This window comes from Heloderma suspectum, chromosome 7 (assembly GCF_057233095.1).
Source record: "Heloderma suspectum isolate Gila_16-S chromosome 7, 16-S_ref, whole genome shotgun sequence".
NCBI lineage: Eukaryota > Metazoa > Chordata > Lepidosauria > Squamata > Helodermatidae > Heloderma > Heloderma suspectum.
The window spans coordinates 88,166,989-88,181,041 of NC_139464.1; the positions used below are offsets into that span (position 1 = coordinate 88,166,989).

At 40.0% G+C, this 14,053-nt stretch overlaps 1 protein-coding gene across 9 annotated transcripts in view; it reads right to left on the minus strand.

The window, feature by feature from the left end:
- The window catches only part of CADPS2 (calcium dependent secretion activator 2), a 441,065-nt gene that overhangs the window by 52,097 nt on the left and 374,915 nt on the right, over nucleotides 1-14,053 (minus strand). For 4 of the 9 annotated variants that reach the window (XM_084810860.1, XM_084810859.1, XM_084810857.1 and 1 more), the window contains 4 exons: nucleotides 12,572-12,719; nucleotides 8,263-8,337; nucleotides 2,975-3,058; nucleotides 2,845-2,877 (listed from right to left, as the gene is read on the minus strand). In XM_084810860.1, the coding sequence (XP_084666986.1) occupies nucleotides 2,845-2,877; nucleotides 2,975-3,058; nucleotides 8,263-8,337; nucleotides 12,572-12,719 (340 nt within the window). Of the gene's footprint in view, nucleotides 1-2,844; nucleotides 2,878-2,974; nucleotides 3,059-8,262; nucleotides 8,338-11,890; nucleotides 11,986-12,560; nucleotides 12,720-14,053 lie in introns of those variants that run through there. The other 5 variants (XR_014784448.1, XR_014784450.1, XR_014784449.1 and 2 more) reach the window with 4 other exon arrangements.

The window sequence follows — 14,053 nt, forward strand, 5'->3', positions numbered from 1 at the left end:
TAACTCCTACTGTCTTCACACAGGCCCCTCCAACCTCTCCAACTATCTGAACAGCTCAGACCAGTTCTTCAAGCCATGCAGGAGAAGCCTCTCTCTAGCACTAAATATTCGTTTGCAAGGTTAACTATTCGTGCAATTGGAGGTGAGCATTCTAGGGCAGCCTTCCCCAGCCTGGTGCCCTCCAATGTCCCTGGGAATTATGGGAGTTGAGTCTGAGATACCTAGAGGGCACCAGGTTGGGGAAGGCTGTTCTAGGGGATTTACTTTGTGGTTTCCAATAAGATAGAAAAAATGGTTTTCTACAAGTGCCTCCACTGAATAAGTTGTGATAGGTGGCTACAGTAGAGAGGGCCCTTTCAGTGGTGGTGCCCCAGCTGTGAAATGCCCTTTCCAGAGAGGCTCTCCTGGTACTGATTTGGTGTTATTTTAGAATCAGGCAAATACCTTTTTATTTTCCCAGGCCTTTTAATCTGTCATAGCTTTAAACTCTTTTTTACTCTCTGCAACTTTTGTTTTTATGCTGTATTGCATTTTTATTGATATTGGATTTTAAATTGTTTTATTTCTTGTTTGGACGCCACCCAGAGAACATGGTTATAGGACAGCTTGTAAATATGCGTAACAATAAAAGAAAACATCTGCTGTATTAAGGGACAGTTCCCACACATTCAGTATAGCACTAAAGCACCATATTGGAAGCCCAGAAAGCTGCCATGAGGATCAGTGCCAGTAAGGCATGTGTGCATATATGTGTCTCTCTCAAATTGGGGCTTCAAGAAGTCAGGCTCCACCGCCTTACCTCCTGCGCCACCAGCACTCTGTTTTCACTGCAAGCCTGCCAGACTGAAGCTTTAAGGGTGCAATCTCAGCTTCAGTAACAGCCTGCACGATCACCCAGTCAGTTGAATGCAAGGGCAGATCTCAGTGCACCAGGCCCTCAAAAACCCAGCCTCAGAACTGGCTCCTTAGTCTGAGCAAGTCTTCTCTCATACAAGGCCTCTGCCAAGCACCTGCTTCCTTTTATTTAAATACATTTTTGTATTGCCAACATAACAAAACCAAAAAGGGGGGGAAACATAGATATGCTTGTCTGTCTGTCTGTCTGTCATTCATTCATTCATTCATTCATTCATTCATTGCTGCTGTTTCTTCCCCACCTGCTCCCTTTGCCTGGTTCATGCCTTGGATCATGGCATGTATCCTCCTTTGATGATGTACCTTCTTCTCTCTGTTCTGATCCTCTACTGCTGCCTTGAAACCGGACTGTTGTCTGCCACTGACCACTCACTGCCTCTAGCTCCTTTGATCTTTGAGCTGTCCTGGACCTTGACTTCTGCCTGACTTTGACACACAGCCACTTCTGGCTCATTTGGACAGCTAGCCAGTTCCCTGTGTTCTGAAACCTGGTGGGCCAGAACCTGACAGTGACTCCACTGAGGCCTGGCAATGCCTGAGAATAAGGGCTTCATCACACGAGGCTAAAATCCTGAACCCTTACTGGGACTTCTGCTTCCAGATTCTTTGTGGGATTTAGATCAGCTCCTTTACACAGGCTGACACGTGCTGTTTTTATTTCTTGGCAAGTTCTATATGTTTCATTTTACAGCAACTGGATGGCACTGCTGTTATAGCACCATTATGGAAGTACACCCAGCAAGTAAAGTGCTTCCTAGAGAAAAATCAGATTTTCCCCACACTTTACAAAGGCAGGATAAAGGTCATAATCTGCGGGAGGGCCCCCGGAGTTGATGATGTTATGTAAAGGACCCACAAATTTCTGTGAGTAACCAATTTTGATCGCATGATATAAGCCCTCTGTGGAGAAGCCCTAAGATTCCTATGATACCAGAATATCATGTGATATTGAGCTCATACAGGACTGGCTGGTATGGCTGAAAATGCAGAAACACTAAGTGTAGCAAGGTACAGGTCTGCAACATGTGCTCACCACTGCATCTACAATGCAACATACGTAACATGTATACACGTGTATCGCCATTGTGCATTATGTTATATGCTCAGTGGCAGATACACTTCGCCATAGCTACAGTATTTCTACATTTCCAGCTGTGTCACCAGTCCACCTAAACTAAAGTAATCTGAAACAGATAAAAGGAATGGGAAAGGAGAGGTAGGGAAGGGCAACAGGGACCAAAGTTGATTATATAAACAAACTTAAGAAATTACTTAATAAGGAAAAAAAGATTTACAGCTCAATGGTGTTCATGGTTATTTGGAAACAGGTTGTACTATGCTCAATAGGGCTTACTCCCAGGTTTGTGCAAAGAATTGCAGTTTTAGTCATGGAAAAATGGCAGACAAGTTGAGAATTTTTTTGGAATAGGGTAGAGTTATATCTTGATATTTTCAGTGTTTGAAAGAAGTTAGGATCAGGCCTGGGTAAACTGACAAATCTGTAAAAACAGCTGGAGCATCTGAGGTTTACAAGGAAGATATTCATAGACACAGATTATAATTTAGAATATGATTTTGAATATAATTTTGAAACCATCCACTTCCTTGAGATACCCAAATGAGCTAGGCCTTGGAACAATACACCCAAATGACGAAACGTCCCCCATGAAACAGTTCCTAGGTTACAATCCTCACTCCTCCACAACTGAAAAAGTACACTGAGTGTAACCTTTCTAAGCTTTGCTTGGAGAGTTAGTTGTTGCTTAAGGGAAATGAAATGCCCTCTAGGGGCAAGATGTATCTGTTTAAATACTTTGTGTAAAGCTATAATGAACCTCTAAAGCAAAGCGCAATGATAACACATGAAAAAGTACACACTGTGGAAAGCAACCAGTTTACAAAATTCATACTTAAAAGAAAAATACTTACAGGAACATCAACATATTTTGCAGCTGCTTTCACCTTAAAAAATTAAAGGTAAGAAACAAATACTGTAACTGGCCACCATTAGCTCTAAGTGGACTTTAAAAATCAATTATTAAAGAGCTGAAGTACTTACAGTGAATGAAAGTATTGACGAGAAGAAAGTGCCTTCATCATACCTTGATAGTTTAGACAGTACACCTTCCAGCACTGCAATAAACTACATTAAGAGGCACAGTGTAAATATTCTGAATGCATACAGAGGTTGTAAATTACTCTTATAGTGGATGAGAAGTATTTCCTCCTGTAGCCGATATTATGCATCAGACACCGCACACTAGTAAATCCTTTGTCAGATGTAATTTAAAAAAGGGTATTTGATCAATCCAGCAATTATATAGGAGATACAAATTCATGTTGTTGAAGGATACAAATTGATGCATAACCACTGTACTAATACTACATGACCAACTCCATTCACATTGGGTCAACCCTATGACTAAGTCTGGATCCAACTCAAAGTGTTGGGATTTAAAGACAGAATAAAGTTCTTAATTTTCTACCTTTTCTTCTTTTAAAAAGCGTGGTGAAATAAACCAAGTCAGATATTGCTATTGTTAATGCAGTTCTGAAGTTGGGGCTGGTATTCTGTTAGTGAAACACTGCTAGTACAGCAACACCAAAAGGAAAACAACAACATCCCCCCACCCTCCTGCTCTCAAACTCCTTATTGTAGCTCTATTTCTGCTGAGTAAATGCAAACCTTGTCATCAAAGCCCTGTGGGAACTATTTTTTCTTTTACTGTTTGCCACTTAGGAATTTTGCTGGATATAGAGTGGTACATAAATCCTGCATATAAATAAATAAATCACCAAATAAACTGTACGTGTTAAGATTAGTATATTCTGAGGATGTTTCCCCTGAAGTCCAGACATAAGTCCTAGAAGATGTCTGGACTTCAGAGGGAACATCCTCAGAATATACTAATCTTAACACATACAGTTTATTTGGTATTGATTGATTGATTGATTTAAATACAGGATTTATGTACTGCTCTGTATCCAATAAGGTTTCTAAGTGACAGACAATAAAAGAAAGAAAAAAGAATGTTCCCATAGAGCTTTGATGACAATCCATCCTGTCCCAATACCCAGAGCATGCTGCTGACTATTTCTTGTGGGCTTTGCAGCACAATGAGCAGGCAACCATCACATTTCACTCCCAATGAAATGCTGGAGAATGAACTACTTTAGAAGACACCATGTGGAATTGCCTACAGAAACATCAACAGTACACCAGATAACACAACCAGGACCAAACAAGACACAGAACATGCAGGAATAGCAGCCTGAATAGAGGAATGGCAGCCAGGTGGGGAGTGGGGAGCATGCTGCTGAGCCCTTCCACCTTCAGTGCTTCTCTTATTCAAATTCTCCCCCAGCTGTGTTTCTACCTATGGGGAATAAAATAAGTGGAAAAACAGCTGAAGAAGAAAGAAGTTAAGTAGACCACTCCCCACCCCCACACAGCCGCCCTTTTCAAGTTGGTAGCCTCCTTCAGCTGCTTTTCATTTAAAAAAAGGTTGGGAGACTGTTTATGCATCTTTGGTGAATGCCAAGTTTGGCCCTCAGTTACAGAGCACAAGCAGAACACTTCAAGTCTATTGTACCTTTACTATTTACTTAAACCCTAATCAAGGAGCTAAAACACCACCTTTGTTGGCCTCTAATGAGAACCTGCACTCATACCTACACACTCAGTCTCTAAAATAATTCAATGCAATTATTTCAAAAAGCTTATCCAAAAGCAAGCCTAACAACTCAAATTCTTCATCATCCTTATTTGGGAGACATGTCAAAAGGGACATCAAGCAGAGTGAAAACCATATCACCTGGAAGATACAAAACCAGAGATTTAAAAATTATGCACATGCACTACACTGCAACACTATTAGCTGTCATAGTGTTGCAAAATTCTTATATGTGAATAGGCTGATGATGAACCGAACAAGTGTTTTAAAGAGTAATTGCTTGACCTATACAACACAGGAGCAGCATTTTATGAGTGAGAGGACAGGACAAAATTCCATCTGGCATGCTGATAATGGCCACTCTAACGGTGTCATAACAGTGTCATATTCCTGGTTCTCTATAAGGATCTGAGAGTCTCACCTTGCAACAATCCAAACTCCTAATGGTTTAAAGGACTGATAGCAGTGAATTGCACTCATCACATCTTTAACCTATTCTGTTTTTATCACTTATATCTGTGTATCATTTATTTCTCATCATCATCTGAAGAATATATATGGATCATTATACCAGAATCAACAAGAGGTCATCTTTGAACTATTTTTAATATAAGGAAGGGACCCTTCTTTATTTATGGTAACAGTTCTCTGGTCTCCTCCTTACCCAGCAATGCAGTATACTCAGCTCGCAATATACATCTTATTCTGGAGTCATTCTGCAAAATGCTAGTTTAACATGGTTTTTAGACCACTTCTGGAATGATCTAAGATAAGGATGTCTGTGCTAGCGAGCCATGTAATACAGGAGATACATAAATAAATAAATAAATAATTTTTAGATATAGAAAGCCCAGGATCAAGTAACTGCAGGGCCAATCTACGTTTTTCCACATGTAAATGGCCACTGCACCTTATTCCTCATGACTTGTTGCCATGAGTAACAAGCCACCCCAAACCTGTGGGCTGTTTAAGGGGTCTGGGTGCCTTGTAACCCACGGCAACAAGCCATCCCAGCCAGGTTGCACGAACACAACCAGACACACTATCAAGGGTAATTATGTTAACCACCTTGGCACACATGCATGCAAGGGAGGGGGGAATAAGGCACCATGGCTTATAATAAGGCACCATGTGTCTGTGATCATGCAAACCTGGTCATTATTTTCAGCCTCACAGAGGTAGAGAAGATGAGACAATCCTGCACAGGCCATTCTGAGGCCTGTGTGACAAATAAATAAATATTTGGAATCATAATGAAATCTAAGCTTAGTTTTGATGTCATTGACCCATGTCAGCAAAATGTGACTTGCACAGACAACGACTCTTCCTTATGGAGTCATGAGATGTTCACAGACTCCTCTAGGTGCTGACACACATGAATGATGTTATGAGAGTATGTCAGGACTTAAAGATGTCTAGCTAGACTTAGAACATGCAGGACACTCCAGTATGTGTAAGTTCCTCTTTTCAGGTAGAGTCTAATTGGAGGGCTGGTGATTCCAAGGAAATCTGGCCACCAAATTTGAAGGAGTAGGAGCGTAGATTAACCTGCAGAATTTCTCCAACAGCTTTTGCTCATACTTGTTACTTTAAAATCTGTTCCTGGTCAACACAAAATATTAATACCACTAGTATGAATAATAATCATTGTTCATACTAGCATGCCTGATCTACTGTGGCTTCATCCATGCTGCCTGGTAGAGAGCTGGAGGGGGCACTTGAAATCTGAATCAGAGTGCTTGTCACATGGTAGCTCTGGCTGCTTAGAGAGCATTTTAGCATCCAGCTATGTGGTGAACCAAGTATTGCCATAGTTCTGCAACCACTTGGAAATCCACAGAGGAAGACATGATAACAGTTTGCTTTCTGTGTGACCAGAAGCAACAGATGAGATGTTATGCAAGAAGTTTTAAAGTGGCCATGTCATTCCACCTTTTATGTTCCAACACATATAAAAACTCTCTCACACAGCCAGTTCTTGCCTGGAAATCTCTTGCCCTTTAGCTATGGGAAACACAAGCTGAAAGAAACCCCAAACTGAATACAATCTGAATGGAACAGAGTATTAATTTAATCCATTAATACACGTCCAAGCTGTTTGCACGACACACCATAGGTTATTTAATCCGTAGTGAGGCTGTAGCACATGTAGGATATGTGCACCTACCATTTTGAATATGCAGCCCCACTCGGGGGTTGTGTCGTGCAAACCCAGTGAGTGTGGGTTATCTGACGATTAAATAAGTAACCCTCGCATAACCCATGGTTTGTTTTACATTTATGGGTGAGTTGCTTAACCCTTGCTTAACCCATGCTCTCCAGGTTCGCAAGACATAACAACCTCCAAGTAGGAGTTGCATATGCAATATGGTGCCTGCAGGTGCTGAAGAACGCGCAATGAGCCACAGTGTGTCATCTGAGCCTAGTCTATGTGAAAACAGTTGCCCAAAGCCAACAGCTTCCTGTTTTATGCGGTGCTGTCTTGAGCATCTGAACCTGCATTGGTTCCTGCTATACAAAGGGGGGGGGGAAGCAAGTCTACTCTTGTGTTCATTAATGTGGGATCCCACTGTATGTTTTCATTAATGTGGGATCCCACTGTGTGAAGGAAAAGTGATCCATGGCCGCATCCAAAAGACACAAGAATGTGTACTTTATGGAAGTTGGAATAAATCAAGCAAGTTGTCCATATCTGATCCATGTTCCTATTTCATAAAGATCCAGTGCACAGTACTTTTTTGTACATGAGCATCTCCAAATTCAGGCTCCCAGTGTGAAATGTAAGAATCCATTCACATCCATAGTATTACTGGACCAGGGTCAGATAAGAACATAAAAAGAGCCATGCTGGATCAGACCAAAGGGTCCATCTGTTCACACAGCATTCTGTTCATACAGTGGCCAACCAGCTGTCGACTGGGAACCCATAAGCAGATGAAAAAGTTAAACTGGAAAAAAAATGTAGAGGCAACTGCAAAACTTTCCTCACTAGAATGTATTATTCTTCAGAGCAAGTTAGTATGACATAATATATTACAAGTATCACTTCCACTTATAATATACTTCACAAGTCATCCTGCTCATGAAAGTGCATTTTCTTAATAAAATAGTGTTACATTATTTTAGTTGAAATAATCTACAGTAACAATTTCACGATTTCCATCTTTGCACTACATAAAAGGAGGAATGCCAAGTGGCAACATTTAGAATAAAGGAGGCTTTTTGAAAGAGTTTAACAAAAGTCTTTGAGGGTTTTTATATGTATGACCAATGTCTAAATCAAGATGGGCTTTAAAAGCCTTTGAAAAAGCTGAAGAACATACTTTCCTCATGTGCAACGTCAAACAAGCAAGAAAACAACGATGCACCTAATTAAAGCTAATCCTAATATAGTAAAAATGTGGTTGTGCTAGATGCCAGTAATTAATGAAAGCACTATAGCATGAAGCACATGAGAAATATATCTGATTAATAGATACCACACAGGAATCCTTGCTCAAATTGGGATCTAATTTAAATCTGTAAACATCTTGAACTCGTGGAGCACTAGTCACGAAGCTGATTTTCCTTGAAAAATGCAATGTAGAAAATCATCAGACAAATCTCTCTTTTTTTGTAGAAAATAGATATGGTCTCTTACTGCTGTTCAGTGACAAAGCATGAATACATTTACCTTTGAAACAAGAAGCGAAATTACTTCCTTCACGGTTTCTTCAATTAAGTCATCTATTTTCGAATGGTATTGTTGCTGTGTTTCAGAACACAAGAGCAACATTAGTGTCTTATATGAACACAATACTTTTCTCATAAGTCATATGCAGTACAAAGCTTCTAAAACTGACAGATTTACTTAAAATAATACTTTTTACCACCCAAAGAACAAAACCTTGAAAACCATCCACCCAATCAACACTTTCTTACACTCTATGCTGAAAATTTTCCCATGTAGGCTGTTGAGTTAAGCAGCTAATGGGGTTATTATTTAGATGCACTGAGGTCTTATTCAGGCAAAGGAATGTGAAGGATACTTTTTGTCTTCCCTATAATTAAGGTGGCTGTGTATCTCCCTGCCACCCTCCCAGCCCACAAAGGGTTGGTTTAGCTGCAGAAGCAAGATGAGAAAAAGATGTAATAAATAAAGCATTTCATGTCTGACAACTCTCATTCATAAATTATGTCCTCCAGAAATAAAAGGAGGGGCCAATAGTTAAATCTTAAAAGAGTCCTTTTATTGGTAGAGTGAGCTGTAGTTTATACAACTCATACATAATCTGTTCAAACAAGGCAAAAATAAAATTTCATCAGGCAACCAGTAACTAATAAATTACTAGGCCATAAAAGGCTTAATAACTAAATCAGCTATCATTCTCCATCTTTTTACTTCTGCCTTTTTCCACTAATGAAAAAGCTATATTTAAAGAAGTGTCCTTTAAGTTAAATCTGAAAGACTTTCACACTCTGTTTCGAAGATAATGGAACAGACTTCCATCCTGCAGTTAGCAGGAGCAAGGGCTCCTTTTCAATTCTGAACATACATCCATTTAAAAAAGTAGTAATTCTCCCTTTAGAACATTTGTTTGAGAGCAAAGAATGCCCTACTAGCCACTTCACAAAAAATGTGACTTGTAAAGACTAACCCTATCTTGATAGTTCAAGGCTACCTGAAACAGCAAGAGCATAATACTCAGAGTAAAAGCTCCAAAATCAATATAAACATTAGCCTAACTTGGCAGGAGCCCATTGAATAGTTTTTGAAAATTTAGCTTTTTGAAGGCCATTTGCCTTCTTTTTCAAAGTTTCCACACAGATGTACTTAATAATTCCCAGGAGAGCTGCCCTTTTGTTAAGCCAATGCCCACTGTGCTTAGATTAATGAAGCAAACATTTTGTATCCAAGTAGATGGATGCAGATACACATGTAATGTCAGGAAGTACCAATTACTGCTTTTATAAAATAGGCTGTAATGAAGCCCGTAGTCTCACTGTGTACACCTAAGTTCCATTGAAATCAAAGGAACTGGCACTGGGATAACCACGGGCAAGGTTGTAGCCACAGGGCCCATTTGCATGTCATGACAACAAATTGTGGATTAATTAACCCACCATTTGCTGCAGTCCATGCTGGGCATATACCACCACCATTTTGTATATGCAACCTCCGATCAGACCTGGGCTGAATCTACACATAGCAGTTATACCATTATCATACCATTATCAAAACTATTGGTGCCCACTGGTGTCACGTGTACCAATAGTTATGATAACGGCATGATAATGGTATAACTGCTATGTGTAGATTCAGCCTTGGTCACTATAGGTTAATTGTGGGTTAAACAACCCACAGTTAACCTAATAACTAATATTTCATGTGAACTGGGTCGTAGTAAATTATTCTTTTGGTGCCAGAGAGAACCACATGCAAGAAAGATAGTACTTTAATTCGGTCCACACACATGAGTATGACTTTGGCTTTAAATAACCATCTTAAGTCTAAATTTATATAATGAAACAAATTCACTCAGTCTACTTTAGTTCGCTATAATTTAGATATTGTTGATAGCTACCACCTACCATCTCATTTTATGGATCCTCCTCTGGGATTAGGCTTTCTCCTGGTTAAAGCCAAAAAAGCAACCATTGCCTTGCTGATAGCTACTTGTAGCTGTGCTAATCAGGAACACAGTGCATTTGTCCAGCACTTGCAGGAGTGCTTTCAAGCACTGGTCAAGTATGAGGCACTTAGTAGACTGTTACATAAAGGGAATCCCCTTGTTATCTCCGATCACAGACAGCAGATAATAAGAAGATTCCTCTCCTCTCCTCCCCAAGCCCCTGGTAATCTCCAGGCCAAGAGGCAGGGCTTGAGGAAGTGGGTGGAGCTTTGGGAATGGACAGGGCATGAGGAAGGGAGTAGGCAGGACCTGTGGAGGGAGCCCAAACCTCTGCTGGCTGGGGGTTCCCCATCCGTGGGCTAAACAATGGCACTATTTTGTTATTTGAAGGTCCCTCGAGTACTTTGTTCCCCTTTATTTGATTATAAAGGAGTTAAAAGGGATTTTTTTTAATGAACTGGTCTGAGTATGAGAGGGATTTGATACAATATGGGTTTAGGGAGGGACAGATGAAGCAAAAATCACGCCCCTACACTCAGAGGGGGACACAAATTAAGACAGTAGGCTCCTCCAGGTGATGTGAGGGAAGACATTGTATAAGGCTGAATGAGATCAAGAGTGAGTGGGAATGTTCTTGAGACTCCCCAATGGAAGATGGAACACAAGCTAAACAAGTGAACACTGGTGGAAGGCATATGTGTCTATTTTACGTGGGGATCTACATTCTTGATCAAGGTTGTTAGCTGATGCAACCCCCACTCCTCCCGTTTACAACACACAATGAACACTGAAATACTTTGGCAGATAAAATAAGTTCTAAAACAAAGTGAACTTACCCACTGATTAGCAAACTGGGTCATGTGACAGAAAGCCCCCCAAAAACCAGACAATGGGGAAAAATGGTGAAAATTATAATTATAAAATAATAGAAGTAACTAGTTAAATAGACAATGAAATAGGTTTTTTGTTTTGTTTTAATCAACGGGAAACACAAAGAAAACAAAAAAGATTGAAAAAACATAAGATGGTAAATGCACATAAATATGAAGTTCAACTGCAAAGCAAAACATTGCAACACCTTAAATGCAAGGTCCATACATTTTGGCTTGGTAGCCAAACAATGCTGCTTGTAACCAGAAAGTCTGGCTTTCCTGCTTCCTGCTTCATAGAAACAAAGTAAATTCTTCTGACAATGGAAGACCCTCTGCCTGGAATGGGTGATTATAGGGCAAAAGCGCAGATGATCTCTGTGTTTGTAGAAGCCCCCTTTCTCCAATTCATAATGATGGTGTTTGCATCTCGGCATAAGACTCAACTTGGTGCCATTTTGAAATAGGGCTGTCCTTGCCTCCCTGAGCTGCCAGTAGGTTTTTACAAAAACATCTCCTATGGCACAGTAGCTTTCCCCTTTTGTGTGTGTAGCTAAAATCAAATTTCTGTTTGTTTCACTGATGACTGTGGTGTTCCTGCCTGGGTTCTGGCAAAGGGGGCCAGAAACTCCATTTTTTCCTCAGAGTTTTCTTTCCCCAAACAATGTTAGTTCTTGGGTTTTCTTGACATAGGGTCTTAGGGACAGTGGAAGTAACGTCTAGTTAGTGAGTGTTGTGTATAGAATTTTAAGAGGTAGGGTAGGTAGGGAAGTTAGGAGTAAGTATTAATAATAATAACATTTAACTCTTCTTGTGTTACATACATTTTTATTTGTTTGTTCTTAAAAATCCAAATTCCCATGTGTTGATTAATGTTATGCTACCTTTATTATATCGATTTCCTTGGTACTTCTCCTGTAATGGGGTTGAGAGAACAAACTGAGCATATTGAGTTTCTCTGGAATCCAGAGAGAGGAAAAGGGCTGAAACTTGTGGGACAGTGGGTAGAGCTGTCCCAAAGTGAAAGCAGGCGTTCCTAAGGGCTTTGGTTCTCAGTTTCTGAGGAGGAGGCTGGGGAAAGGTGGAACCCCAGGCAGGTATGCCCCAATGACTTTACTTGTGGCCCCCTTCTTAAACCCTTTCCCACCTTGATAGCAAATACTAATAAAACCACCACCAAAATATGTACACTCTAATACTATGCAGTAAAGGGTTAACATAGCGAAACATTCTGGCTGCTACTACTTCCCTTAGTCCCACATTGTTCTGAACAAAAAGCCTTTATCTGACAATGGAAGACATGTGGCAAGGGGCTGGTAGGGTTGGGGGATCCCTGCCTCTGCTCCTCTAGCCCCACATGCTACTCTTTTTTTTAAGTTAATTTTTCCCTTCCTCCTTGCAACTTGCAATAGCCAGCCCAGAGCTGAAATTTGGCAAAAGCCTTCTGTGCTGTTACTCATTTTTTGAAACACAGATTTTAATATGTTCACAGTTCACTTACCTCCTGCCCACCATCCAGAATACACAGTTTAGCAGTTTGCTTCTTGGCATCAACCAGCACATTGAACATTGTGCATACAGAGGAGGGAATACGCAAATCTGTTGATTTGTTTGTCTTCTGTAGCTTGAGTTCAAAAGCAATTCGTGTTCTATTAATTAAGACATGGGAATTGTAACAGAAAGATCCGTCATAATTCTAGATAAATCAAGTATAAAAGCAAATGCATATTAAAATGTATTTATTTCAAACATATGAAAATCAAAGTAGAAATGTTGAGGTATATGCTATTTTAAGTACTGAAATTAACATATCCATGTATCCTAATAAAACTTTCCAGTGAGGTAGTTTGATAGCCGTCTCAAGGTTATATACTGATTTAACTAAATAACTGCATGACAAAACAGAACACAGATAAATCTTATCATATGTTGCTTTCTGACAGACAGATAAGCTTTCTGCACAATTTTCAAACTGGAAAAAACAACATAGATTTTTATGTAACATATTCAGGTACTTCTGGCAATTTAAAATATATGCAGTTAGAGTTTTAGTAAGTGTGACAGGTTTTGAGAGAGAGAGAGAAAGAGAGAGAGAGAGAGAGAGAGAGAGAATAATAATTGTTGCTTTACACAAAGGAACTCCCACACAAGTGTAATTCAGAAGTTACTGTGTCAAGAAGAGATATTAGAATTGCTCTCAACAGAAATAACTAAGGATCAGTGTACATGTTATGGCCTCTCCTATCATCAGGCAATATTAAATCACTCCATAGGATGGCAAGCCATGTGTGCAGTGGATTAGGAGATCTTTACCATGCCAGCATGAACAGAGGGTTTTTGATAGCATGGTGAAACATGCCCAGTTTGAACAGTGAACCATTGCACATATTGCTCAGCTCATCATGCTTTATGGAACTATTCAAATTAGCCTCCATGTGGCTAAATGGTGGAAGATTCAGAGCAGATAAATTACTTCTTCACACAGTGCACTGTTAGACTATGGAATCCGCTACCACAAGATGTAGTGATGACCACCAATTGGATGGTTTTGAAAGGGAATCAGACAAAGTTATGGAGCAGAAGGCTATCAATGGCTACTAGTCTTGATGGCTACATATGACCTCCAGTATCAGAGGCGATATGCCTCTGATATGACAGGCTTCTCTGTTCCCATGATCCTGATACCATGGTAGATCTTTACTGTGGTAAAGCCCTAATGCACATTTGTTTAATGCCAAAGGAAAGAGTATAAGCTCCCTGTTAGCAACTCTGAAAATGCACACATTCAAAAATGAACAAATGTGCAAAGCCAAAATAAAAAACTAAAAGGAACAGAGGTAACTGCCTAATAGGGGAAAAATGGGGATGGGGGGGGATGCTCACTTTTCCATGAAAAAGCCAAAATCCTAGATTATCCTGTACAGCATCTTGTACAATTTTCATAGAATCATAGGGTTGGAAGGGGCCTACAAGACCATCTTGT